Source organism: Camellia sinensis, chromosome 7, assembly GCF_055761805.1.
Source record: "Camellia sinensis isolate YWXY chromosome 7, ASM5576180v1, whole genome shotgun sequence".
NCBI lineage: Eukaryota > Viridiplantae > Streptophyta > Magnoliopsida > Ericales > Theaceae > Camellia > Camellia sinensis.
In genome coordinates, this window is record NC_138967.1 from 8,002,478 (window position 1) to 8,029,701 (window position 27,224).

General features: G+C 36.8%; 1 protein-coding gene across 6 annotated transcripts in view; it reads left to right on the forward strand.

Annotated features, from left to right (window-relative positions):
• Positions 1-1,032: 1,032 nt before the first annotated feature.
• The window catches only part of OVA2 (tRNA synthetase class I (I, L, M and V) family protein), a 33,085-nt gene continuing 6,893 nt past the window's right edge, over positions 1,033-27,224 (forward strand). For 2 of the 6 annotated variants that reach the window (XM_028218022.2, XM_082877387.1), the window contains exons 1-15: positions 1,033-1,191; positions 3,157-3,355; positions 3,534-3,688; positions 3,771-3,872; positions 12,677-12,746; positions 14,528-14,640; positions 14,862-14,930; positions 16,111-16,218; positions 19,644-19,794; positions 20,512-20,743; positions 20,946-21,232; positions 21,360-21,496; positions 23,747-23,894; positions 24,275-24,406; positions 25,438-25,566. In XM_028218022.2, the coding sequence (XP_028073823.2) occupies positions 1,093-1,191; positions 3,157-3,355; positions 3,534-3,688; positions 3,771-3,872; positions 12,677-12,746; positions 14,528-14,640; positions 14,862-14,930; positions 16,111-16,218; positions 19,644-19,794; positions 20,512-20,743; positions 20,946-21,232; positions 21,360-21,496; positions 23,747-23,894; positions 24,275-24,406; positions 25,438-25,566 (2,131 nt within the window). In that variant the 5' untranslated portion in view covers positions 1,033-1,092. The remainder of the gene's footprint in view (positions 1,192-3,156; positions 3,356-3,533; positions 3,689-3,770; positions 3,873-12,676; positions 12,747-14,527; positions 14,641-14,861; positions 14,931-16,110; positions 16,219-19,643; positions 19,795-20,511; positions 20,744-20,945; positions 21,233-21,359; positions 21,497-23,746; positions 23,895-24,274; positions 24,407-25,437; positions 25,567-27,224) is intronic. The other 4 variants (XM_028218025.2, XM_028218024.2, XM_028218023.2 and 1 more) reach the window with 4 other exon arrangements.

The window sequence follows — 27,224 nt, forward strand, 5'->3', positions numbered from 1 at the left end:
AAACTTGAACATTTAAAAACTCAACTCAACTTAACTCGACTCGTTTGCATACCTAGTTAAAATAGACTTCTTAGGTTAAAGTCAAACCAACTTAAGTTGGAAAATACTTGCTATGCAAGTATATTCTTAAATAGAAAATAAAACTTAAGAGGCATAAGAGTCTTATATAAAGAATACACTATGTGAGATTAGAATACACAAATTCTAATAATATTTATGTTAGGGCTATTGAATGTCTTAGTGTTTCAGATTGAGAAAGTTGCAGACTTTAGCACGTGAAGTTGAGGTACATATATTTTAATAATAAACATCTATGTTATTGAGTATTTTATGTTTTAAAGAGAGAAAATTGTTGATTTTAATATCAAAATGTCTTTCCGATTTTCATACTCTCCGGAAAGAGGCTATATTTCTAGTGAAACGATTCTATTCACAAATACATCTGACATTCAATGTAATTTTAAGAGAGAAAATAGTATGGTCGATAAATCTAAACCCTCCGTTTAGTGGAATTGTGGAAAAGTGATTATAATTTATAACTTAAGGTTGTATTTAATTGGGAGATTTGGGGAGAGATTTGAAAAGAGAAAGAAAAAAAGGTGTGTGAGACTATGTGAAATGTAGGCATGTTTTTTTCACATTTTACCTATCTTTTCTATTTTTCTTTCCAAATCCCTCATCAAATCCCTCAACCAAACACAACATAACAATTTATAACTTATAACTGTGAATATAAACTAATTTTTGACTTATAAATTAAGGTTCTCCCATCTCCACTCAAAGAATAAGTTAATTTTTGACTTAGAAAAAGCTATAAGCTGTATTGTTAAGCTGAACCGAACACATCAAAATAACTTAAATTAAGCTAAAAACTGAAATAAACTCTACCAAACAGGGCTATAGTACTATGCTACCAAAAAAACAAACCGAAAAAAGGAATCCTAAATTTATAATAATATTAGGGGCCTAAAGGAAATATGGAACAGAAATATCAGAAAATATGGAAATATATTGGAGTGTAGAGGCCCATAAGTAAATTTCAAATCTCTCTCTCTCTCTCTCTCCTCATTCACTGGAGAAGCTCTGTAATGAATGGAAACCACATCCTTCTCTAAGCCCTTCGCCTCCGCAAAATCTATTGCTTTCATTCCAAGCAGAGCTCTAATGGCGATTCAGTCGTCTCCTCACAGCGTAAATGTTCTTATATCTATATCTATATATATATATCTGTACACATACATATACACTCAATAATTCACAAATTCATTGCAAAACTTTCAAGTAAGTGCTATTTTGAACTCTTCACAGTGAATTTGAAGATGTTCCAACGTATTTAAACGAATTGGTGTTAGTTTGCAACGATTACATTGAGAGTGTGCATTGGACTTAGTATATGTAAATTAATCAATTTATGTGTTGATTTTCATAGGCTTGTGTTGTTTTGGGGGTGTGTATACGCAACTTATTTCAAAGTAAGTGCTAATTTTGAACTATACACGGCAAATTTGCGTATGTTTCATCAACTCAAATGAATTGATGTTAAGTGCAATTTTGAACTATTCAAAGTGAATTTGTATATGTTCCATGTACTCGAATGAATTGGTGTTAGTTTGTAATGGTTACATTGAGAGTGTGCCGTGATTTTGAGCTTATTAAATAACTTGGGTTTTGTGTTGTTTTGAGCGTGTGTTTGTATACACAACTAATTCAAAGTAATGTTATTTTGAACTATTCAAAAGAATTTATGTATGTTACATGTACTCAAACAAATTGGTGTTAGTTTGTAGCAGTTACATTGAGGGTGCACTGTGATTTGGGGCTTATTATACCTATATTTAAATAACTTAGGTTATGCATTCAGTGGGTGAAGAATTTTATCTTTTTTAGCCTTGGAATCAGTGGGTGAAGTAGAAAAGATTATGCAAATTTGGATGGATGATGCATATGATTGCAAGAAGTTATCAGAAAAGGAAGAGAACGTGCAATTATTGTAACTGCAGATTTTATTTTTCTGTGTATATATATATATATATTTATTTGTTGTTGTGTCCCTGCTGTGTTGTGTCTTGGGATTTTGAAAATTGTCATTTCAGGGTGTTATGTTACTAGGTTGTCGTATGGTGTTTGTTTCATGTCTCTATCTGTTCTTATTTGGGAAGCATGAAGGATAGGAAAGGATTTTTTATTTTTATTTTTTAAAGCATTATGGGGCATCTATTTTGACTATGTTGTTAGTGTTTGAGAGCCAAACGGAGTGTAAGGGTTTAAGGTGACACAGAGTAAATTCATAGGGTCACTTTTAGGCATCATCGGAAGATAGTGTAATACAGACTTGGTTATAGCTGGGAAATATTTGTTAGAAATAAAACTTAAATCTGTTGGTGTATTTTTAGCAAGCTAGATTAACGTAGATGTTGGTTGGATGCATTTTGGGGGTTCCACAATTGACCCTTGACTGGTGGGCAAAGATTGTTGGAAGCCATAACTTCAGAGATAGGGGCAAACTAATCTACGCACTTAGTAATAACCCAGTTTTCTGTTATGGATTCCTATTGGGTACCATAACAATAGTGACAAGCCTCTTTGACCTTAATAGTATGATCTTGGCAGCTCTCCCCATAGGTTGTTGGGTGAAAAAGTTGACAAACTATATGTTGACAACTGCTAATTTTTCCACTGTACTTCCTTTTGTTGGTTGTGATATTCTATATATGTCCACGCACCATTACTTATGCTTGTTAAGGTTGTAGTGATCATCTATTGGGCACAATTCTCAGTATTCCTGTAACAAAATAAAAGTTGAATTACTTGACATTAGATTTCTTTTCAAAAGGAAGTTGCAATCTATCTTGGTTTGGATAGATGCTGCATGTTCAAAATATGCATTGATTCATGTGAGTTACCTTTTTACCTGTACAAAACCACTCTCCCTCTCTCTCTCTACCTCCCTCTTGTGGTAATGTTTATGCCTTTTTTAGTGTTCGCATTCTCTTCTATGGGCATCAATAAAACAAGCAAAAGGCCCTAAATTCATTTATTGTATAGTTTAAGACTCATTTGGCTTGTCTTTTATCACTGAATTTGGATATCATGTTTTAATCCATCTGAAAAATACTTTTTAAGTTGGAACTGATTTAACTTGTTCTATATACTCAGGTTCTGTCGTTGAGAACTTGCTCATCACTTAGGAATACCACTTCTATTAACTTATTATATTTCAGAAGAAGCTCTTCGGTCAAAGTCTTATCTCTCTTGAACCTGGCATGCTATTCTACTTATTCCAGTGACAAATCTTGTTCCTCATCAAAGCGAAGATCTCGTGGACCTGTTATGGCGGCAAAAAAAGCGTCTGAAGGTATGGAGTCATTTATTTTAGCAGTTGACTATGAGGCTACGAGCTGATCATTGAAAGATATACTGATTATTATGTATCAAGTTTTGTAGATTTTTTGTTGCGTTTTCTGGCTACATTTCCTTTATTATCTGAGGACAGTTTACTCTTGTAGTTCAATGATGTGTTTAAGATTATTCAGGGGCAAAGCAGGAAGAAGGAAGGTACAAGCATACAGTTGATCTGCCTAAGACAACATTTGGCATGAGGGCAAACTCTTCTGTAAGGGAGCCTGAGATTCAGAAATTATGGGATGAGAATCAGGTGTTTAAGAGAGTTGCTGATAGGAATAATAGGGTGAGTTCTTTTTTAGATTGGGTTGGGATTTGTTGTACTATAGTTGCATTAATTTCTAGCTGATGTTGAATTACTTTGACAGGGAACTTTTGTTCTTCATGATGGTCCTCCATATGCCAATGGTGACTTACACATGGGTCATGCTCTAAATAAGATTTTGAAAGATATTATTAATCGCTATAAGGTGTGCTTTCCCCCTAGTTTCAAATGTAATTGTCTTACCCTTGCTTTTACATAAATGTTCATCCTTTCAAAATTGATGGCTTATGAACATATGAACTTTTCTATGCCCATGTGATCCTGCATTGTTGGGAACGTATGGAAGCAGGGATGGGAGAACATATAACATGTATGCATATGATATGATCGTGTATGTAATTAAGAAACAAATGTTTGTTTGAGTGTTTGTTTGAGAGAAAACAAAACTTAGGGAATAATAATGATATCATCCTCTTTTATATTAATCAACCAACAGTTACAAAGAAAGTCCTAAGGCACTAATTAAGGAATCACAGTATAATTTGAATAAGGAAACAAATAATAGAAAGACTTTAACATATATTGTAGCACTCCCCCTTAAGCTGGTGCAAAAATATTGCTCATGCCTAGCTTGCCAAGAGTATCATGAAATGGTTTCCTTCCAACTTCCTTAGTGAGGATATTTGCAAGTTGTTTACTAGACTGCACAAATGGAGTACATATTCTGCCACTAGTGAGCTTTTCTTTGATGAAGTGACAATCAATCTCAACATGCTTTGTCTTGTCTTGTTAAACCGAATTATGAGCAACGTTGATGGCAGCTTTATTATTACAAGATAATCTCACGGAGACTTTCTGGTCGATTCCCAGATCATGCAACAACAACTTGATACACAAGAGCTCACACACACCTTTTGCCATAGCTGTAAACTCAACTTCCGCACTAGACCTGGTAACCACATTTTGTTTCTTACTTCTCCAAGTAACCAAATTGCCTCCAACAAAGGTACAATACCTTGAAGTGGACCTCCTATTAGTGACTGATCCAACCCAATCAGCATCCGTATAAGCTTCCACACTAAGAAGATCATGTTTGAAAAAATAAAGACCTTTTCCAGGAGAAGATTTAAAGTATCCTAAAATTCTCATAATTGCCGCCAAGTGTGTTTCATGAGCAGCATGCATAAACTAACTAACCACACTAACGGCAATAGCAATATCAGGATGAGAATGGGGTAAGTAAATCAGCTTATCCACTAGCCTCTGATAACTCCCCCTATCAACGACTGCTCCCCCACTATCATCACTAAGTTTCTGATTAGGCTCTTTGCTTTCGAGCATCCCTGTTTCCTTTAATAGGTCAAGGACATATAAAAATTCCATCTTTAGACCTAGCCACTTCAATCCCCATAAAGTATTTCAGGTTCCCCAAGTCTTTGATTTTAAACTCACTTGCTAAATACTTCTTCAACAAAGGAATTTCCTCAACATCATTTCCTATAAGAATTATGTCATCTGCATATACAATGAGAGTTGTAGTCTTACCATGAGAGGAATGTTTAACAAACAGAGTATAATCAGCCTAACTCTATTTGAAGCCATATTTTAGCATGGCCTAAGTGAACCCCTCAAACTAAGCCCTAGGAGACTGTTTGAGGCTATATAATGACTTCCGAAATCGACACACCTTACCCTTAGTTTGAAGAGTTTCAAAGTTAGGAGGAACATCCATATACACCTCCTCTTCTAGGTCACTATGCAGAAAAGCATTCTTCACATCAAACTGATGAAGTGACCAATCTAGATTAGCTGTCAGAGAGAGAAGTACTCTGACTGAATTCATTTTCGCAACTGGAGCAAAATGTCTATTGATAGTCCACCCCATAAGTTTGAGTAAAATCCTTTGTCACAAGTCGAGCTTTATACCGCCCAATAAAACCATCTGCTTGTGCTTCATAGTATACACTCATTTGCGTCTCACAGTTCGTTTGCCCTTAGGTAACTCAGTCAAATCCCAAGTACAATTCGTATGAAGTACTTTCATTTCCTCCAACATGGCCAGTTTCCACTCAAGAATAGTAAGAGTATCCTGAAAATGATTAGGTAAACTAACAAAGGAAATTTTTGACACAAAGGCTTTATATGAAGAGGACAAATGAGAATAAGATACAAAGTTAGAAATAGGATGATGAGTGCAAGATCTCACACTCTTTTTCTTGGCAATGGGTATATCAAGATCAGTAGGTTCAGGCTCAGAGGTACCAATATCAGGATTTTCAAGGTTACTTGGACCTTCATCAAGAGAAGGAGACAGCAGTAATTGGTTAGAAATGGTCTCTTGTATCCAAGTAATTCTGTTCTCCGAGGGAGCTACTTTCTTCCAGAGAAAAAGCTGTCGTACTTCTTACCGGCTTAAAGGCCCTCACTAGCTTGGTTGTACAAGGAGGGGGCTACTACGCTCACCACGCACTTGCATTACCACCTGAGCTTCGCTTTTTGGGACGACTAGACATATATGTTTTTTGAAGATAGCCTATTCGGACCGGTTACTAACTCAGTAGCTCTCTCTTCCTCAGATACCTTCAGTGACTCTGGCTTTACCGCATAAGAAATGAATGCCTGAGGCATTTATTTTCTACAATCAAGCTACAAGCATTAACAACGGTTTCGTTTAACCCTTTATGTTCTATTTCTACGAGCGAATAGGACCGCAAGGAATAGTTAATTCATCAAACCACTTTGCCCTTTCCCCCCCTTGATCAGCTGGACCTATATTAGCCCAAGAACTCTAGGTATCTTTTCCATCCACTTGTGGAAGGGCTACTCTTGGAAGGCTGGCTTTAAAGGTCTATTATGGAAAGTAGCCCTTGACCCCCCGTAACGCAACAAGCCGTTTTATCTACGACCTACCAAGCACTGAGCCTTGAGCCGAAAGGATAGATTCTGTTCTCCGGGAGTCTGCCTTTCTTTATCCCTGATATAGACTTGCCCTTCTTTGTTCTTGGCAACATTGGATTCAGTATTTCTAGTGATAGATACCATTGGAGGTGGTACTGGACCAGGAATAACAGGTACCTTTGATGGCAGTACTACACCATGAATAATAGAACTAACATGACTCTCTTCTCTCCAAGGCTCCCCCTAAAGAGATGACTGGGACACTGGACTGGAGAAGAAGTAGGATTGAGATTAAAAAAAGGTGACATCCATCGACACAAACCATTTATGAGAGGGAGGATGATAACACTTGTACCCTTTTTGAGTGGGCGAGTAACCCAAGAACACACATTTAAGAGAACGAGGATCCATCTTACCTGAGAAGGAGAATGATTGTGAATAAAGCACACACATCCAAAGGTTTTTGGAGGAATGGAAAACAGAGGCTTAGAACCTAAGAGAACTTGAAGAGGTGCCCGTTTTTGCAAGACTTGTGTAGGAAGATAGTTAATGAGGAATGCAGCAGTGAGAACAACCTTGGCCCATTTGGCCCGAGGGACACCCATGGAAAAACACACACAGTGAACCATATCAAGGAGATGGCGATTCTTGCGCTTGGCAACACTATTATGTTGAGGGGTGTTAGTGCAAGATGTTTGATGGATAATGCCATGAGTGAAAAAATATTGTGCCAACCCAGAATCAATGTAACCCTATTATCAAGATACAGGACTTTGACAACTGCCCCACACTAAGTACTAACCATCTTATGGAAGTTTTGAAACATAGAAAAAAATCTCACATTTTTCTTTCATGAGATACTCCCAAGTAGCACGAGAGCAATCATCTATAAAAGTAACAAACCATCGGTGACCGTTCATAGACCATGCACGAGAGGGACCCCAAACATCCGAATGAATTAAAGAAAAAAGAATTGAACTTTTATTATTACTAGGAGCAAAAGAAGCTTGGTGTTGTTTGCCAAGTTGGCAGGACTCACAATGAAATTCAGAGACTGTATTTTTAGTAAAAACAGAAGGAAATAAATGTCTAAGTAATAAACAAGAGGGATTTCCTAGACGTCCATGCCACAACCATAAATCTTCCTTGGTGGATGGAGACTGGATGGAATGATGAGCCTACTGGTCAGTATGATTGAGGATATAGAGACCATTTTCTGTTCTGCCATTGCCAATCGTCTTCTTTGTGATAAGGTCCTATAAAAGACAAGAATCAGGGAAAAAGGTTACACTACAAATTAAGGAATCACTGTATAATCTGAATAAGGAAACAAATAATAGAAAAATTGTTAGAATTTACCATCACCTACCACCACTACCACCTCACCTACTCCACTAAACCTAACCCACTACACCACTACCACCTCACCTACTCCACTAAACCTAACCCACTACACCACTATCACCATCCACTACACACCATCCACTACACCTACATCTATATAAGGAACCATTTGTAATAGACAGAAAACACATCAATTAATCAATCAATAATACATAAATTCTTACATGGTATCAGAGCGGGTTTAGAACCTAATATTTTCGCTTCCCCGGCGGGCGGCAACCTCACCTTAGCCGCCTGCCGGACCTCAACCTAGTCCGCTAGAATTTTCTACACATACCTTAAAATTTCTTCGAGTCCACCGCCTTCACGCCCAACTCCTTCCAGTCGCTGTTCTTGACTCACCCAGTCAACCCATCACCACCAATTTTCTTCCTTGAAGCTTCCTCTGTTCTCGTCCCATTCCAGACTCTCCCACTTGAAACCCAACACAACCCCTCATTTTCTCTCACTTTCAATTAAACCCCCCAAAACACTCAAATCTCTTTTTAATGAAGCCATCATCATCATCTGTTTGATCAAATTTCCATCTTCAGATTTGTACCACACCTGCAGGGAATGAATGCTGCAAAAGATTGGCATCCTATGGAATGAGCTCCAACCAATTGGTGCTTTATTTCAAGCATCAACTCAACCAGCAGAGTGCAACTGCTGCTAAGAATCAATCAGATTGGTCTGGTAGAGGCACGCATACACACACACACTTGCACTAAACCAACCTATTTTAATATTTTACCATCCACTATCCTAACCCACACATTCCACGACAACATTTTCCACCCACCACTAATTCCTTTTATTCTTATTATTATTATGAACAACCTCAGAACCCATGTGCTCGTTGATCCCTTTTATGACACTTTCTTTATTTTATTATTTTCTTTTATCTTAAAAAAACAAAAAAACAAAAAAAAAAAAAAAAGAAAACAAAAAAAAAAAAAAAAAAAAAAAAGCACAGAGAGGCACAGATCTTCGTCAAGACCTTGCCTGGTAAAACCATCACTATGCAGGTTGCTCTCTCAACCCATTCTCTCTCACTTTTACCCTCTCTTTCCTTTCTTTTTATTTTAATCTTCACATCCCAAAATATTTTATCTTTCATATAAAGCAGCTGTGCTCTGCCAACATGAGATGATGATGTTTGTTTTAAAAATAAAAAAATAAATAAAAAAAAGAGAAAAATAAAAAAATCAATCCCTGACATTCCATCATCATTTTCTTTTATTTTTATTTCAATCCCTGACATTCCATCATCATTTTCTTTTATTTTTATTTCCATCATCATTTTCTTTTATTCTTATTTTAACCCCTCTTTATATCTTTTATCTGTAAAAACAAATACAAAAAAAAAAAAATAATAATAAAAAAAAAAAAAAACATTTCCCAACACCATTGTTGTTTTTCACCAATTCGTCCAGACTCACTCTTTCGTTTTGATTTCAATTTTTTTCTTATTCTTTTTCAAAATTCCTTTCATACCATATAGATTTACATTCCACAACCTTGTCCTTTTATTCATCTCAGGGATCAACCCCGATCACACTTACACACAAAAAAAAAAAAAAAAAAAAAAAAAAAAAAACCAACAAACCAAAACAAAACACACAGCAATGACCACCATCACCCCAACAAAGGTTTACTCTGCCGCCGGTCTCTTTTTTTTGCCTCCCTCCTGGGCGGCTCTTGACGGTGCTACCTCAGTACTTCCCACTCCACTGGGCACGATCACTCCACCCTGCTCCTCCACTACAGCATATGGCGGCCCTCCAAATCGGAACATCACGGTGGCCTTCCGCTTCAGCTCCTTATTTTCCGCCTTCAGCACACTAATCTCTGCTCGCGCATCCTTATACATGCGTTGGAGCAGAGCCAGCTGGGAGTTTAACTGTTGCACTTCATTTGTCCTGCTCTGCAGCCGGTGCGACAAGTTTGTGACCGCCGTCATGGTTTCCACACATGACTTCAGAGTATACTGATTGGCCTCAATATCAGTTTGCACCGCCATTTTTTGCTCCACCGACCGCATCGGAAAGTTCAAAGGAGCAAACCCAGAAGTGTTTAGTTGGGGTTCACTGGCCACCGCACCAGTTATTTCTCTTGTGGACTCGTTCAGTTCTGGAAAGAGCGTAAGCAGACCACGGGAAGAGGAGGCCATGTTCTGGGTAGCTGGACGGGAAGAAGAGGCCATGTTATGGTTGCTGAGTGTTTCAGAGATGGGTTGGTTACAGAGTGTTTACAGAGTGTTACCAGTGTATCTCTCTCAGCCCACGAAGAATTTTTCAGAGGTTTCAGACTGGTTTGATTTCCACATGTTCTCTCAGCCTCCGCCTTCATTTATATAGCACATGACGAAGAGGCCGACACGCGCACTGTCGATCACGTGCATCGCCGCGTGTCTGGCGCGCCTTTTGATGGCACGTCTTTTTATGGATTGGGCACGCCTTTTGATGGCACGCCTTTTTATGGATTGGGCACGCCTTTTGATGGCACGCCTTTTGAAAGATTGGGCACACCTTTTGAGGATGCGACTTTTTAAGGGTCCGACAAGACTCTGTAAACTGTCCCAACATTGATTCCGGTTAGCTCCTTTATGGGTCCGACAAGACTCTGTAAACTGTCCCGACATTGATTCCGGTTAGCTCCTTCAAGGGTCCGACAAGACTCTGTAAACTGTCCCGACATTGATTCCGGTTAGCTCCCTTATGGGTCCGACAAGACTCTGTAAACTGTCCCGACATAGATTCCGGTTAGTTTCTACAAGGGTCCGACAAGACTCTGTAAACTGTCCCGACATTGATTCCGGTTAGTTTCTACAAGGGTCCAGCAAGACTCCGTAAACTGTCACAACAACTGTCACAACATTGTCTGCTACAACGGTCCGACATGACCCCATAAACTGTCTTCTACATCGGTCTGACACCACCATACAGTGTCCTCTACCACGTTATGACACCCCCATACAGTGTCATCTACACCGTTATGACACCACCATACAGTGTCTTCACCAACGGTCTGACACGACCATACAGTGTCTCCTATCATTTTTTTTTTATGTATTTTCTTGTTTTGTTCCTCTCTTCAAACTCAAGTTGGTTAGTTTCTATCCTCCTTGAGTTTGCAGGGGGCTGTTAGAATTTACCATCACCTACCACCACTACCACCTCACCTACTCCACTAAACCTAACCCACTACACCACTATCACCATCCACTACACACCATCCACTACACCTACATCTATATAAGGAACCATTTGTAATAGACAGAAAACACATCAATTAATCAATCAATAATACATAAATTCTTACAAAAATTCTAATATATATTCTAACAAAAAAAACGATACATTCTTGCCATATCCATTTTGACTTGAAGTCATAAACACTCCTGGGATTTTAGTTCAAGATATAATGATACTGCAGTGTTCATATTGTGGGTAGCCTAATGAATATTGGAGGTTGTTGTATCCAAATGAACGATTGATGCCTGTCACATACTATGGCATGGTACGTGGATTGGTTGAGGCCTAATTTTACTAAATTTGATCAACCTTGATGTGGCCTAGCTGTAGCTCTCTTGGGAAGCTTTCTAATACTTGTTCTATTCATTGTATGGCATTGTTATGCATATTACATTTTATCAACGGTAGTATATTTTAGTACTTATTGTTCTCTTTTGCTTCCTCATCGACTCTTTTGGTCTATGCTAGTACTGAATAGGTTGGTGACATTTCTGATTTCATGTTTATGTTTTTCTTATTTATTCCCAATTCTCTTGGAAAAGCAAGAGGTAGTTTGTTGTTACTCGTTCCATTGTTGAGGTTGAATAGGTGATATGAATCATGTTATGGTTGAGATCGTTTGGTTCCATTAACTTTCTCTAATTGTGGTTTTCACTCTAATCTCTTACTTCACTATATTGTGATAATAAGAATGCTCTGTAGATTGCCTTAATACTCTATTTTCATGAGCGCACGAAACATATAGAGTTTGGTTGTCATGTTGTTCACCAACATCTTCAGGTGGGAACCATTGATATGTCTTTTGTCTCCTCTTCCTTGCAACTTTTGGACTTTTCAACAAGGCTCAACTTTTGCTTGCTTTTAATTCTTGCTTGATGAACTCTCGATGTTTGACAGGATCATGCCATGAGTTTGAGGGAATGTATACAATGTATTTTATAGGGGTATTTAGGCATTAAGCATAGTAGGATTTTATCTTTATTTATTTGTATAACTATGTAATTATGTTTTGAGGTTAATACAATTCAACTCTCTCCGATATTGTGTATCTACAACAATTTGTACATCTTGTATTGTGTATCTACAACAATTTGTACATCTTGTATTTGGGTGTAACAAAAATGAGTTAATTCTGGAGCCATATTGTCCTAGTTGTCATGATAGCTGTGGATTGATGTTTCCACCTTGGGAAAAGGTAAAAAAGAAGAAAAGTACTTGGCTGTAAACAAAGGGGAGAAGAAGAGGGGGTGGGGGGTTGAGCTTGTTTGTATTTATCTATCTATAACATCTAAATTTTGGATTGGTAGTGCCCAATATGTGTTGCGTTACTGTGTTTACTAATACATTAAACTACAAGGAAATTCAATTCCTTTGGGTAATTTGTTATTTAAAAATGTTATGATTTGAAGGTTGTATAATTTATCTGAACAGCCAATTATATCATATATATTTTACTCTCTTTTTTCTGCAGCTTCTTCAAAACTATAAAGTACATTATGTGCCTGGTTGGGATTGTCATGGCCTACCAATTGAGTTGAAAGGCAAGTATTAATTTATATGCTGTTTTTTGTAGTGTTGGCATCTACTTTCAACTCATGTTTTACAATCTGTTGATGCTGTTGCTTTCAGTTATCTGCCAAAACTGAAAACTTTATTGACTTATTATCTGTGGTGGGAATCTTGGAAATTGGAGGCTTTATGTCATTTTACTTTGGTCACATGTAACTAATTGCAGTCAAAAAAATTTACGATGCTATCTGAGTCACCAAAAATAATACTCAATAAATAAAAAATAAAAGATAATGACAAAATTAGTTATTAAATTCTAATTTTTAATATATCTTCATCAATGCCTTCATGTACCCCATCATATGGTCTTTCACAAGTTGAACATAATTTTTCTTTTGGCATTCACATAAATGGATATAATTTAATCTTAAATGAAAAAAGAAAAAAGAAAAAAAAGAATGACCAACCACTTGCTAGCAGCACAGGTAAAAAAAGAAGGGCGAATTACACTAATAGTCCCTATAGTTTGTGACTTTTGTCATTTTAGTACCTGATTTTTCAATTGTGACACATTTGACTATAAATTTTGAATCTTGTTTCAAATAAGGCCAATTGAAGATACCATTGCTTAATTTCAAGGATAAAATCGTCAATTTGATAAAATATAAACTAATTTGACAAATAATGTCAAAAAAATATTTTTAAATTTTTAAAAAAAATTTCTACTTGCCAAAGATAAAATTATGTAAAATTGATAAATCTTTTAGACATTTATTTATTTATTTATTTTACCAAATTAATTTTTATTATATGTTCGGATGATGATCATGTAATGAGTAGTTGTTAAGTTTTTAATGTGTAGTCGATACATTTAATATATGAAATGTTTTTAGTTTTGGATTTTTTGATTTAATGAATTGGTTTAATAATGATATCAAAGTTATCTCCATATTTGAATTTTGAAAAAATAAAAACTAATTTAATGAAAAAAAAAACAGCCATTCATTACATGATTATCATCCAAACACATAATAAAATTAATTTGGTAAAAAAAAATAAATGTCTAAAAGAATTATCAATTTTACATAATTTTATCTTTAGTGGGTAGAAATAATTTTTTAAAATTCAAAAATGTTTGTTTGACATTTATTTTTGTCAAATTAGTTTATATTTTATCAAATTGACGATTTTGCCCTTGAAAAATTCAATGGTATATTTAATTGTCCTTATTTAGAATAAGATTCAAAATTCAGGATCAAATGTGTTATAATTGAAAAGTCAGGGACTAAAATGACACAAGTCCCAAACTATAGGGACCGTTAGTGTAATTCACCCAAAAAAGAAACAAGAAAAATGGGTATGTTGCCTTTTTTTAATCTGGACTCAATTCCGTACCTCTACTCAGTAGCTTCCAGTGCAGGAAAAACAGTATACAAGTTATTAAGAGTGAAGAATTGTTGACTGTTGTCTACAAACCTTAATAAGAAGTCTACTATTTAAAAGATGTTTTAATTTATACCATGCAAATATCTTTTTCTTCTTCAAATTCTTTTTGCTTTGTTGCATGTGTTTCATTGATCTGAAGGATTAAGAAATAATTGCAATGATATTGTTAAACCATTTATTGTCGAAGCTTATGTCTCTTAGACATGGTTGCTCATTCCTAGGCCTATCTTTTGATATTAGAAATGTGCTTTTTTTTCCCCTCAGCATGGCTGGCAGTGATAACCTTTTAGTTGCATAGCTTTCTTGTAAACTGGAAGCTGGTAATTCTTATTTATGGTTGATTTTACTGCTGTTTTGAATTTTTCAGTGTTGCAGTCATTGGATGAAGATGCTAGAAGGGAGCTAACACCATTGAAATTGAGAGCGAAGGCAGCCAAGTTTTCAAAAGCCACTGTTAAGACACAGATGGCATCATTTAAGGTTACACTGTAGTTGTAAATTTAGTTAACATAAATTTCTGGTATCCATATTAAAACATCAAGTAATATTTTGCCATTTGTTTCTAAACTCTTTGTAAAGTTAGATATCATTAATTTTTTAGTCAATTTTCACCCCAAAAAAGTCCTTTTCATTTGCAAATCAGTGTTAATAGTTAGTTTAGCTGAGACTTGACTATGAAGATATATTTTCAACTTTTACAGCGATACGGAGTATGGGCAGACTGGGATCATCCTTACCTGACTCTCGATCCAGAGTATGAGGCTGCTCAGGTAGGTGGTACCTCATTTCTTAAAGTTTCTTTGCTAGGGATTCTTGAAATTGAATTTAAGTTGTGAACTTCCTGTTACAATAATAAACCTGTAGGATGAACTAAGGATTTCAATGGGGTGGGGTTTGGTATTGGGCTTTCCTCTCCCAACACTGCCCTGACATGAAAGGTTTGTATCATGAACCCGTTCCAAACCTGACTCAGGTTACTACTTCTCATCTCATCCCTGAATCCACAATCATCCATCGTGGCCAATCCGGTCCTGCCTTTCCTGATTCAGATTGAAATTGGGAGTTTCACTTTCCTCCAAAATCAATAACGATCTATGGATTCAAATACACAAACAAGTTGAAAGAAAGTTTTCATCTGAAAACATGCAAAAAGAAATGCAAATAAGACCCAAAAGATCAAGGAGAAGATGAAGATGAGGGGACAGAGAGAGGAAATATAGAAGGACAGGTTGTGCCCCTCTTATGTGGTGTTTTCCCAATTAAATTTTAGTTATAAAATAGAAAGTGGAAACATATATATATATATATATACATAGAGAGAGAGAGAGAGAGAGAGAGAGAGAGAGAGAGAGGTTTTTGGTTCGTCTGTGGTAGTTGTGACAGTGATGAACCAGTGACGGGATGGGTTTTGAGGTGAGGTTAACTCACAAACAACCGACATGGTGTGTATAAAGTGTGGTTTGGACATAAGAGGAGAAAGAGGAAAGTGGCCGAAGCAGGATAGTAAACCTAACTCATTCTTGTTTTATATATAAAATGGATATCGTGGAAATTAAAGTAATACCAGTGATATTTTAGTTATATGAATACATATTTGGGGTGGGGACATCTAAACCCATTACTGCCTCAAATCTACCCCTTCCCCAATTAAGATATCTCCAAGCCTGTTCTAATAGGAGCAGGTTACCTAATTTATTCAGTGTTAATTTTCATCCCTAGAATGATTTGTAACTATTTGTGGTGCCATTAATTCTAGGATTTTTATTAATATTTCTAATTGGTGAAACTCTTTTTGATATTAGTCATACCACTAGAGAGACACCCATATATAGTTGCAGGTACCCTTTGTCTTACTTAGCAGATTAAAGGGTGTTTCTTTCTTTTTCATGCCATGTTACAATTTGTTGAGCTGCTTAGCTATTGTTTCTTCTGTATCCCTTCGTTTACTAGATTGAGGTGTTTGGTGAGATGGTCCTCCAAGGTTATATCTACAGAGGCAGAAAACCAGTCCACTGGAGTCCCTCATCACGAACTGCTCTTGCAGAGGCCGAGTTGGAGGTAAATGGACCTTTTTAAGTTACTTTTTTAGCTTCCATTGAACCTATCATAGAATGTCTTATGTCATTGTTATTGTGAAAATTGATACAATTTGAAAGTGTGGTATGTAGCTGACAGTTACTGAAAAGCTTGGAATTGACTGTAATTTAAACTACATCCTTTCTATCTGCTACTGATCCATATTAGGAAATAGTATTTACCTGAATTTTGAAATAAATACGAAAGGAGTTTCTCATTTTTCTAATACTTGTATGAAGTGGATGAACCTGTTAATTGGATCCAGTTGGGTAGCAATCCTCTCTGTCACGACCCCAGCCCTAGATTTTAGGGAGTGGAAGATGTGACCGGTTAGTAGCACCTTGCTACCAAAGGCCTCACCTCACATAACCAATTCTTGTGTGTTAACATCAACCCATTGGACAAGGTTTTAAAAAGCGGCCGCAACCGTTACGTAACGCCGTTACGTAACGGTTGTGGTGGTTACCGCCACCTGTTACGGCCGCTTTTGCAGTGTGATTGAGATTCACGGCTGTGTTGGCAGTAGCGATTGCCGTAGAGGTCGTAACCAGTGTTTTTAAAGGCTCAAGGCGCACTAAGGCACTGAAGGTCTCTCGGGGCCTAGGTGCAAGGCGCAAAGCGAGGCGCGGACTTTATTGAAGTAAGGCTCACAGTCTTAGTAAAAATTAGATAAATTAACATAGATTAATCATTCATAGTACTAAGACAAATTTTTTTTTTTTTAAATAAAAAGTAATCAAGACAAATTATAGAATAATTATGCATTAACTTTAATTTGTTCATCAATTCTTTCTCTTCACTTTACATAGTTAATTATGTAGCAACTTTGTTTAAACTGTACAAATAACACAATATTATTAAACGCAATTTGTTGATTTTTTTTTTTTTTTTCCATATTAGTTTTTTATTTTCATTTATTTGAAGCTGGAAACAAATTTCATATTAGTTTCATGACAATAAAATTGTGTATAACATTGTGTATGACTTTTAAAATTATTTTCAATAGTTATTTATGTAGTTGTTTTATTTGAATGGAATGTAATTACTTTTAATTGTTTTTCGAATTAAATTTTGATATTTAAAAATTTGAATTCATAACATAAATGAAAAGAATTAATAAAATAAGTGAAGCGAGAGAATAAGAGAGATAAGAGAGACAAGAAAAAGGGTTAGAAAAATGGCAAGTGAAATTGAGACCTATTCTTATTTGTATTTCAGTGTAATATAAGCCTTATTTTTATTTTTTATTTTTATTTTTTTCAACAGAGACTAAACTGAAATTAATAAGAAGAAAAAGCAGAAGAATAAGAAGGGGAGAGAGAGAGAGAGAGTCAAAGTCGGAGTCGAAGAAGCAAACCAAAAAAAAAACAGAGCAAGTCAAAGAAGAAGCAAGCAGCGAAGAAGAAGAAGGGGGTGGGAAAAAAAAAAGGCAGCGGATTTCTTCTTCGCTGACCAGCGAAGAAGTAGAAGTAGAAGCAGAAGAGAAGAAGAAGAAGAAGAAGAAGAGTGACCTAATGAGCCGAAGTCGACGTTGAGAGAGGAGAGAAGCCCAGTCGAAGTCGAAGTCGAGAGAGGAGCTCAGTCAAAGAAGAAGAAGTGACCTGATGAGCCGAAGTCGACGTCGAGAGAGGAGAGAAGCCCAGTCGAAGTCGAAGTCGAGAGAGGAGCTCAGTCTAAGTCGTAGTCGACAGATTTCTTCTTCGATAGATTAGGGCTTTGAGTGAGTCGTATACTTAGATTGGGTTGTATTGTATTACATGAGTTGTAATCCTATGTGGTTGGACCCTCTCCCACACAGATCACAACCGTTAGATCAGATTCAAGAAGAAAAAAAACAAAGCCCTTCAGGCTCGCGCCTTACGCCTCGCTGGGCCTGGTCAAAGTCGCGTCCAAGGCGCGCGACTCTTCAAACACGCCTCGCCTGGGGTCCCCTTTAGGCGCAATGGGTGCGCCTCGTTGCGCCTTGCGCCTAGGCGCGCTTTTCACAACACTGGTCGTAACGGTGCCGTAACAGCCGTAACGGCCTATTACACAGCGTTACGTAACGGTTTCGAACTGCTTCTTTTAAAAAAATACAAAAAAAAAAGAAGCTGAAAATGGGGGAAGAGGGATAGAAAGAAGAGGGAAGAACAAGAGATAGAGAGAGAGAAGAAGGAAGATGAAGAACATGATATTGATTTGTTGAAACTGTAAGACCTATGTTATACTATTCAGCTGCTATCACTCAACCATTTTGTTTGTGTGTGTCTATCTATATAATAACAATAATAATAATAATAATAATAATAATAATAATAATAATAGTAAGTGTGGTCATTATCTTGTTTATCTTAATAGTTAGTGATTGATTTTTTGTATTATATAAAGTCATTAATTATTAAAATAAAATGTAAAAAACTTAGTTTATAGTGATTTAAAAATATGAAATATATTGGATCATACTTAAAAATTTACAAAAATTGACCAATATTTATTTTAAACCCAATAAATATGATCATGGAAAAAAATATACGTATCGGTAAATTTTTTTCAAATTATGCAAAAAATAAAAAAATTTACGGTTCCGGTTACCGCAACCGTTACGCTACGGCCTTTACATCCCACAACCGCAACCGCGCCACCGCCACCGTTACGGCGACCACAACCGCTTTTCAAAACCTTGAGAGCAAGTGTCTAAATCTTTTATCTCATGACACATGCGTTATATATACAATGTAACAACTTGGCCTCGATGCAAATGAGCCTTGCATACATGCTATGTTACAACATCCAAGAGGCCAACTAATCACATACATACATTTGTTTGATTTCTCCTCCTACTGATCCCACAAAGGTTGCACACGCACACATTATAGTCATCTTTGAACATATAATGGTTTCACTTATTATTATTACCTCATTAATATCCAACTATTCTATGATTAATATTTTCATTCCTATTATGATTCAATTACTTTAATAAAAAACCCAATTGGTCACCTAAGGCAGTCGTATAAGTTGGATTAAAAAAAAAAGAAAAAAGAAAAGAAAAGAAAAGATACTGGTATAACTTGCAGCATAGGCGAAATTTGGAGCAGGTCACTCAAATGGTCCAGATCCTACAAGCACTTGCCTGAACACTCTTGAATGAGGGAGATCCTGTGAGCACCTTCTTTTACAGTTGTTCACAAGGTTGCTCAAGTAAAGTACAAAGTAGAATAGTTGCTAGAACAAACAGACATGAAAAAAGTACAGAAGGTGAGAATCAGTTGTCATTCTCTTCTCTGTTTTTTGCTTTAAGAATGCAATTCTATGAGAATATCTTTACAGCTTCACTAAGTTGACATGGTATGCTTTTAAAGTTTTAATGATAATCTTCCAGGATTTGTATGACCTGTTCTCTTACTTGTTTTGAAGTTCATATGCAGTATCCTGAGGGGCATGTTTCAAAGAGCATATATGCCACTTTCAGATTAGTCAACCCACCTCCAACTTCAGGTGGTTTATTGGCAGAATTTTTTCCCAATTTGTCCTTGGCTATTTGGACAACAACTCCCTGGACTATTCCAGCCAATGCTGGTAACTGTTATATGTTACTTTATTCTTTGATATTCATTATAAATTGATTTATTCAATTATTTCAGGGCTTTTCTATATTGTTTTCTAGTTATAATCACACTGCTGGTTGCTTCTATAACTAGATTTGTAGCAGAGATTGATATCATTCAATAGCAGGTTTCCTAGTTACATATTGCAATTTTTCTGTAATTGAGCTTTGTTCAAGTTTAGTCCCTTCTAGTTTTAACCTTGAAATTTGACAATATGAGAAATTGAATTACTACATAGCTTCTAGAACATTGAATTTTTCAGTTTGACTTTTAAATTTGACAGGTTGCGAAAAAGAATTACTACACGGCTTCTGAAGAAATGAAACTGGAACTATGAATGCAAACCAAAATGTTTATACTGAGGGTCTTCTAGTTTTAACTTTCAAATTTTTCATGGCAGGCCTAGAAAATATATAACTCGAATCCCGTTCTTTTGCTGTTGAAATCAATATTTATATACTTGATCTTTTAGGTGTGGTAGTTACGTGCATTTATTGCCAATTAATGTTTTCTTCAACTGATATCACATATTCACTATAACCGAGATTCTTTTTGAACTTTGAGTATCTTAACCCCTGCTGTTATTTTTCTGCTGTTTTTCGTTCTTTATTTATTTTTTGTTTTTTCTCTTTATTTGCTTGCACTGACAACATGTGTTCATCTCTCTCTCTCTCTCTCTCTCTCTCAGCTGTTGCAGTGAATCCTAAGCTTCAATATGCCGTTGTTGAGGTGCATCCACTCTTCGGAGATGATTCTGCATCTCCTGGGGATGGAAAGAAAAGGCTTGGCAATGTTTTGAAGGGCAAGGAAAAGCCCTTCCTTATCATAGCATCAGACCTTGTGTCAACATTAGAAGCAAAATGGAACACAAAGCTTGTTATGAAGAAAACACTAATGGGTTCAGATCTTGAAAACTACAGGTTGTCTGGAAATAGAAATTTTGAACTGTATTATGTCCTTTAAGAGCTATGCCATGCAAATTTAGTTCCATCACTGGCCTTTGTTTATGTAATTTTTGTAATGTCGAAGTTCACATCATAAACCACAGATCTTTAGAATATTCAGTGTAGTGAATTAGTAGTATTATACTATCTAACATTTGGATTGCAAATGCGGCATCAGGTATATTCATCCAATAGATGGCAGAGAATGCCGAGTTGTCGTTGGGGGAGACTACATTACAACAGAGTCTGGAACTGGACTAGTCCATACGGCTCCTGGTCATGGTCAGGAAGATTATGTAACTGGCTTGAAGTATGGTTTGCCCTTATTTTCCCCTGTAGATGATGATGGAAAGTTCACTGAAGAAGCTGGACAGTTTAGTGGGCTTGATGTACTTGGGGATGGTAATGTTGCTGTTATCAAATACTTGGATGAACATGCATCAATTATCATGGTAGAACCATACAGTAAGTTGTCTTCTCTCATTTTACTACAAAATTGAGGAAGTTGTCTATTGTCCTTTCTTGACTTTTTAAAGTAGGATCAGGTTGGTATGTTGGTTTGGAAGACATCATATATTTTCTTCTTGTGTAGAACACAAGTATCCATATGATTGGCGAACAAAGAAGCCTACAATTTTTAGGGCAACTGAACAATGGTTTGCGTCTGTGGAAGGATTCAGGAAGGCTGCCATGGATGCAATCAGCCAAGTAACATGGATTCCATCTCAGGTATCAGGTCCTCTATTGCGTCAAATCATGCTACACTTTGTATGTAATGAAGTGTTGCTCTAATTGACATGCAAAAAAAGGGATGGCTTTGCCTCTCTTAGCTTGGTGAAGTCAAGAGTGGTGAACTGCTTGTTTGAGTTATTGTTTAGGACCTTTAAGCATGGTACAAATTTTAATAGGTATGGTAATGACATGGAGTGTATCTGCAAGTTTATCCTCTTTTGCTATCATTGACATTTCTACTACTGATATTGTCACAGTTGTTCTCATCGCCATTGTTGTAATTTTGCTATTTTTTATTTTTTATTTATTTAAAACAAGGAAAATGTTTAGTCTAGATCTAGCAAGGGCAAACCGTGTCAACATTTCAAAGGATACAATGTATCCCTTGGCATCTTAGAGAAATTCCTTCAAGCTAAATAGATGGCTGTCTTGATAATTAGGGGAGAAAAGGAGCTAATAGACCAGTTTCTTTGTTCTGAGAAAAAAAAAAAAGGCATTAGTATCCCTTTTACATCGTACTTATATGATTGACCACTAGAATTTCTCGCTGTTAATAGTCCTGGTTGTTGTGAAGAAGTTCTATAAGGAAAACTTCAACAAATGATTGAATGAGACCATATTCCCATAGCAATCTATATAGGGTTTGGGGCATCATGCCATGTTATGGGAAGTTCTTTGTGATTTTGAAAACTATACCTGTGTTGTTCCTATTGAAACAATTTCAGAACTAGGAGTAACTACTTTGTGCAACCGAATGTCACGGACTAGGCGCTTGTCATCCTCCTGAGAAGCCGGCTCCATGAGTGGTACTGCGTACCCCGTGCATTATGCCCAAAGACCAACTCAGGTGATGCGATAGGGATTTATCCTACCTGTCTTGCTGCTCACAAACTAATGCGCTTGCAAGGTGCTTGGTGTAGAACTCACATCTCCAATAAATTGGTATGTGACGTACTACCACCACTAATCCCTGATGTCCTCGTCAAGGGGACATTACCCTGCCTGCCTCCATGCTTGTCCATTCCCCTACCAATGGGAAACCCGCCCCGCGCGGACACCACCCTTGGTGCGGACCCCACTATAAAGGTGCTTGGTGTAAGTCCCACATACCGTCCCTATCACAGTGCCCCTAGGTTGGCTCTAATACCACTTGTCATGGACTGGGCGTTTGTTATCCTCCCGAGAAGCCAACTCCATGAGTGGTACTGCATACCCCATGCATTATGCCTAAGGACCAACCCAGGTGATACGATAGGGATCTACCCTGCCTGTCTTGCCACTCACAAATTAATGCGCTTGCAAGGTACTTGGTGTAGATCTTGCATCTCCAATGAGCCTTTATGTGACACTAAGCTATAAAATCATATTGAATTATGGTTATGGATGCTTCTGTTTATGGAGAAGATTTAGTAACAGTAACAATGAAAGCAGAGGAGAAGTGAAGATTGAGAACCAAAAACTGCCTAAGAGTGAACATTTTTGTTATTTAGGGTCGATTATTATAACGGCAGGGGAGGTTATTGCAAATGTGACCCATAGGATTAAAGCGGGATGGCTGAAGTGGAGAAGTGCATTTGGGGTACTGTGCGATAAACGAATACCCAATAGACTAAAAAGAAAGTTCTATAGAATGACTATTAGACCAGCGATGTTGTATGGGATGGAGTGTTGGGTAACTAAGAAACAACATGTAGATAAAATGAGTTGCTGAGATGAGGATGTTAAGGTGGATGTGTGGCAAGACTAGACAAGACAGAATTATGAATGAGTATATTCAGAAATGAGTAGGAGTAGCACCTATAGAAGATAAGTTGAGAGAGAATAGATTGAGATGGTTTGGTTTGGTCATATTCAACGGAGACCAACAGAGGCAGTAGTGAAGAGATGCGATGCAGTGACAGTAGATGGAAGTGTTAGAGGATTGAGTATGCCTAGATTAACGTTGGCTAGCGTTGTAAATAGAGATATGGATCTACTTAATTTGACTAACGAAATGGCCTTTGATAGAGCTGCGTAGAGAAGAAGGATTCATATAACCGGCCCGATTGATGGGACTTAAGGCTTGGTTTGGTTTGGTTTATTGTTATTATTATTTTAACAATCTCTTAAGAGTGTTGTTACGGGATCAGTTGTTAGCTCTGGAATCCTATCAGTTTACTTCTTTGTGCATGTGCTTCTCATGTAGTTTTCCTTGTTTGACAAATGTTATACGGTCTGACTCTTTCCAAAATGCATATCCATTTTCAGGCAGAGAACAGAATTTCTGCAATGACTTCTAGCCGCTCTGATTGGTGTATTTCACGGCAAAGGACATGGGGTGTTCCCATTCCAGTCTTTTATCATGAGGAAACAAAGGAACCTCTCCTAAATGAAGAGACTATTAATCATATCAAGTGTAAGGACCTCCTAAAACGAGTCGTTGCTTTCTAGCTTGTTTGTTTGTTTGTTTGTTTTTGGTTTTTTTGGTTTTTTTTTTTTTACATTATTACGTGTTAGGTTCATAATTATGGTATTAACTCAAGGATCATGGTGGCTGGTGCATGTCATGTAGACGTGTTTGGACTCTATTATCTACTTTATTTTCCCTCCATAATTATTTATTTAATTTTTTTTTTTTTCTAATTTTTACCCATTACCATCTTTGATATGCTATTGCAGTGCATTACTTTCCCTCCTTTCCTGATTTCTATCGCCTCAGAGTTTCTATGAAGCTATTAAAGATTTACATCTAAATATAGTTATCTTATGCTGCTGATTTTCTGTCTATTTTGGCAGCTATAATTTCCCAAAAAGGTAGCGATGCCTGGTGGTACATGAAAGTGGAGGAGTTACTTCCTGATGCATATCGTGATAAAGCATCAGAATATGAAAAAGGAACTGACACAATGGATGTTTGGTTTGACTCAGGTATCATAACTTAATGTTACACATAACTTTGTTTACTACTGAAAAAAAGCATGGATTTTCTTCAGTATTTTTTAATTTTGACCACTGACATATTTTCTTACCTTATGGTATTATAAATATTCTTTGCAGTTTTATGATTTGTGGTCTGGCCCGTCTGGGTCTTATAAAAAGTTTTACTGGAAGTTACTTTATTTTTTTTCACTTGGATAAATAATTCCAGTAGCAAGTGAGCAACTGTTTCCTTCAGTATTTTGGCAACATCTTATTATTGTTATAACTCTACAATTGGAACCATCAAGATTCCTGTGATTCAAACCCCACGCCACAAAAAACAGAAAAAAATTGAAATTGGAACCATCAAGATTGGAAGATGAATCGATGGGATTCTTAGGAGATGCCTTTGATAAATTTTTTTGAACTATTTCATCTAGGATAATGTAAAGTAATAAGCACAAATTAAGCACATTAAAATGTTGCTGAATATAGAGAATGCTTTGCACAAAGCTTTCTCTGCAGCATCCCATCACATGTTAAAATTTTGAGTGGCTGATTTTTGTGTCTGTTTGTTTTTTGCTGGTTCAGTAAGGTTTTCTTTATTTATGTCTTTATGTTCAAAACACAATAAGGAAAAGGGGCTTTGTGGATGTTTGAGTGAAACCTCAGGGATGGCGTTTTACAAACCAGAGTGCTTGGAAGTAAGCTTTCTCAAAATAACTATTGGAATGTTTATTGTAGGCCATTCGACAGAAGTTACTTCTCAACATGTTTAGGAATATTATTATTTTATTATTTTTCTATCTGCAGAATGCTGCACATAGTTTTTGCATAAAGTGCATGTTTTTCCAAATAATTTCTTGTATCTGAAAAAATTTCCACTCACGTCTTTCATTGCTTTATGACATATATATAGTCATTAAATTGCGAAGATGGTAATAATTTCATTTGTCTTTTGATGTTTCTTTCATTACTACAGTCCATAGTTCAATTTGATAAAATGCAAACATTGGTTAATTGCTCATGATCTAGTTCAGGATCCTCTTGGGCCTCTGTTCTGGAGAAAAGAAGTGGGCTTAGTTTTCCTGCAGATTTGTATCTTGAAGGTACAGATCAGCATCGTGGGTGGTTCCAAAGTTCTTTACTAACAAGTATTGCTACCAAAGGTAATGACCGTCTGAATGTGCTCTTCATTTCCCTATTTATATTTGTTTGTGGTTCAACATTATATCATTCAGCTTTTATATTGTTTTTAGGAAATTTAAGAAACTTGAGTATTCTTTGTTAAAAGTTATTGGTGTAAATATTTAATGTGTATTCCTGCATCGATGATCTCTGTAAATCACAGTTCTCATCTTTACTTTCATTACACGGTAACTTACCTTGAAGAGATTAGCAAGTCACATTGTGTGTATATGTTAAAACCTATCACCTACTTCATCCACTAAACCTAACCCACTACACCACTACCACCTCACCTACTCCACTAAACCTAACCCACTACACCACTACCACCTCCACTTCACCTACTCCTTACCTACTACACACTCACCCTCTTCTATATATAGGAATCATGAATCATTGTAATATATATCAGAAATCAATCAATAATACAATCAATATCTATACAATTCTCTATTTCTCTTTATACATTAAATTTCTACATGGTATCAGAGCAAGGTTAAGAACTTAGTATTTTTCGCTTCACCGGCGGGCGGCAACCTCGCCTTGGCCGCCCGCCGGACCTCAACCTAGTCCGCTGGAATTTTCTACACAGACGTCGATATCAATAAGCTTCAAATTCTTCTTCTTAGCGACACACGTGTTTACCTCTGTCACGAAGCGCCTTGTAAGCTTCAATGACCAGAACCACCTCATTTGCAGACTTGGCTAGCCCATATTGCTGGTTGGGATGAGTATAGGCTAACTGAACATCGTCTCCGATCTGCATAAACACCGCTGATTGATTGAGAGAGAAATCTGCTGCTGCTGCTATTATTTCCCATGCTCATCATCAAGTTCAACAGCTCCACATGCTATCAATGCCCAACAAGCTCTCTCAACACACAGGCTCTCTCTCTTTCACCAGTACGGGGACGATAATTTCCTCACTTTACAGGGCAACTCCGATTCGATGACCACGTCGCAGCAGCAGCAGCCACGGGAGTCACTTCTCCATTCACACTTCCAGTAAAGATTATTGCACGCTGGACTCATTTCCAGCAACGGGCTGTTATGCTGTTTACAATTCTCCGTCAACTCTCATGTTTCTCACCCAATGGAAGTCCCATATCTCAGCAAGAGTGTCATTCATATGGGTCCGGTGTAATTGATGATTTTATTGAATTCAGACACAAGCTGCGTGAACTTGAAACCGTGATGCTGAGACCACTCTCGAGCTCTCTCTCTTCCTTTTGGCAGTTTGAAATCACACTTCTCACTCTCTCTCTACTCAAGCCCATGTGATAAAGTGGAGAGAGAGGGTGTTGGGTTTGCAGATGAGCATGTTTTGTGCTGGTGGAGATTGGTTTAAAAATAAAAAAGGGGGATGGGTGTGCAAAAGGTGTTGGAGGGATGGGTTGGAAAGTAGACATAGTGCTGGTGGGACCTCCCACTAGCAAAAGCAAGTTATAATCCTAATTACCCTCTCTCCACTAATTCCTTTTATTCTTATTATTATTATGAACAACCTCAGAACCCATGTGCTCTTTGATCCCTTTTATGACACTTTCTTTATTTTATTATTTTATTTTATCTTTAAAAAAAAAAAAAAAAAAAAAAAAGCCGCCCACGTGGGCTTGTCCACTCTCTTTCTTCCGTTTGA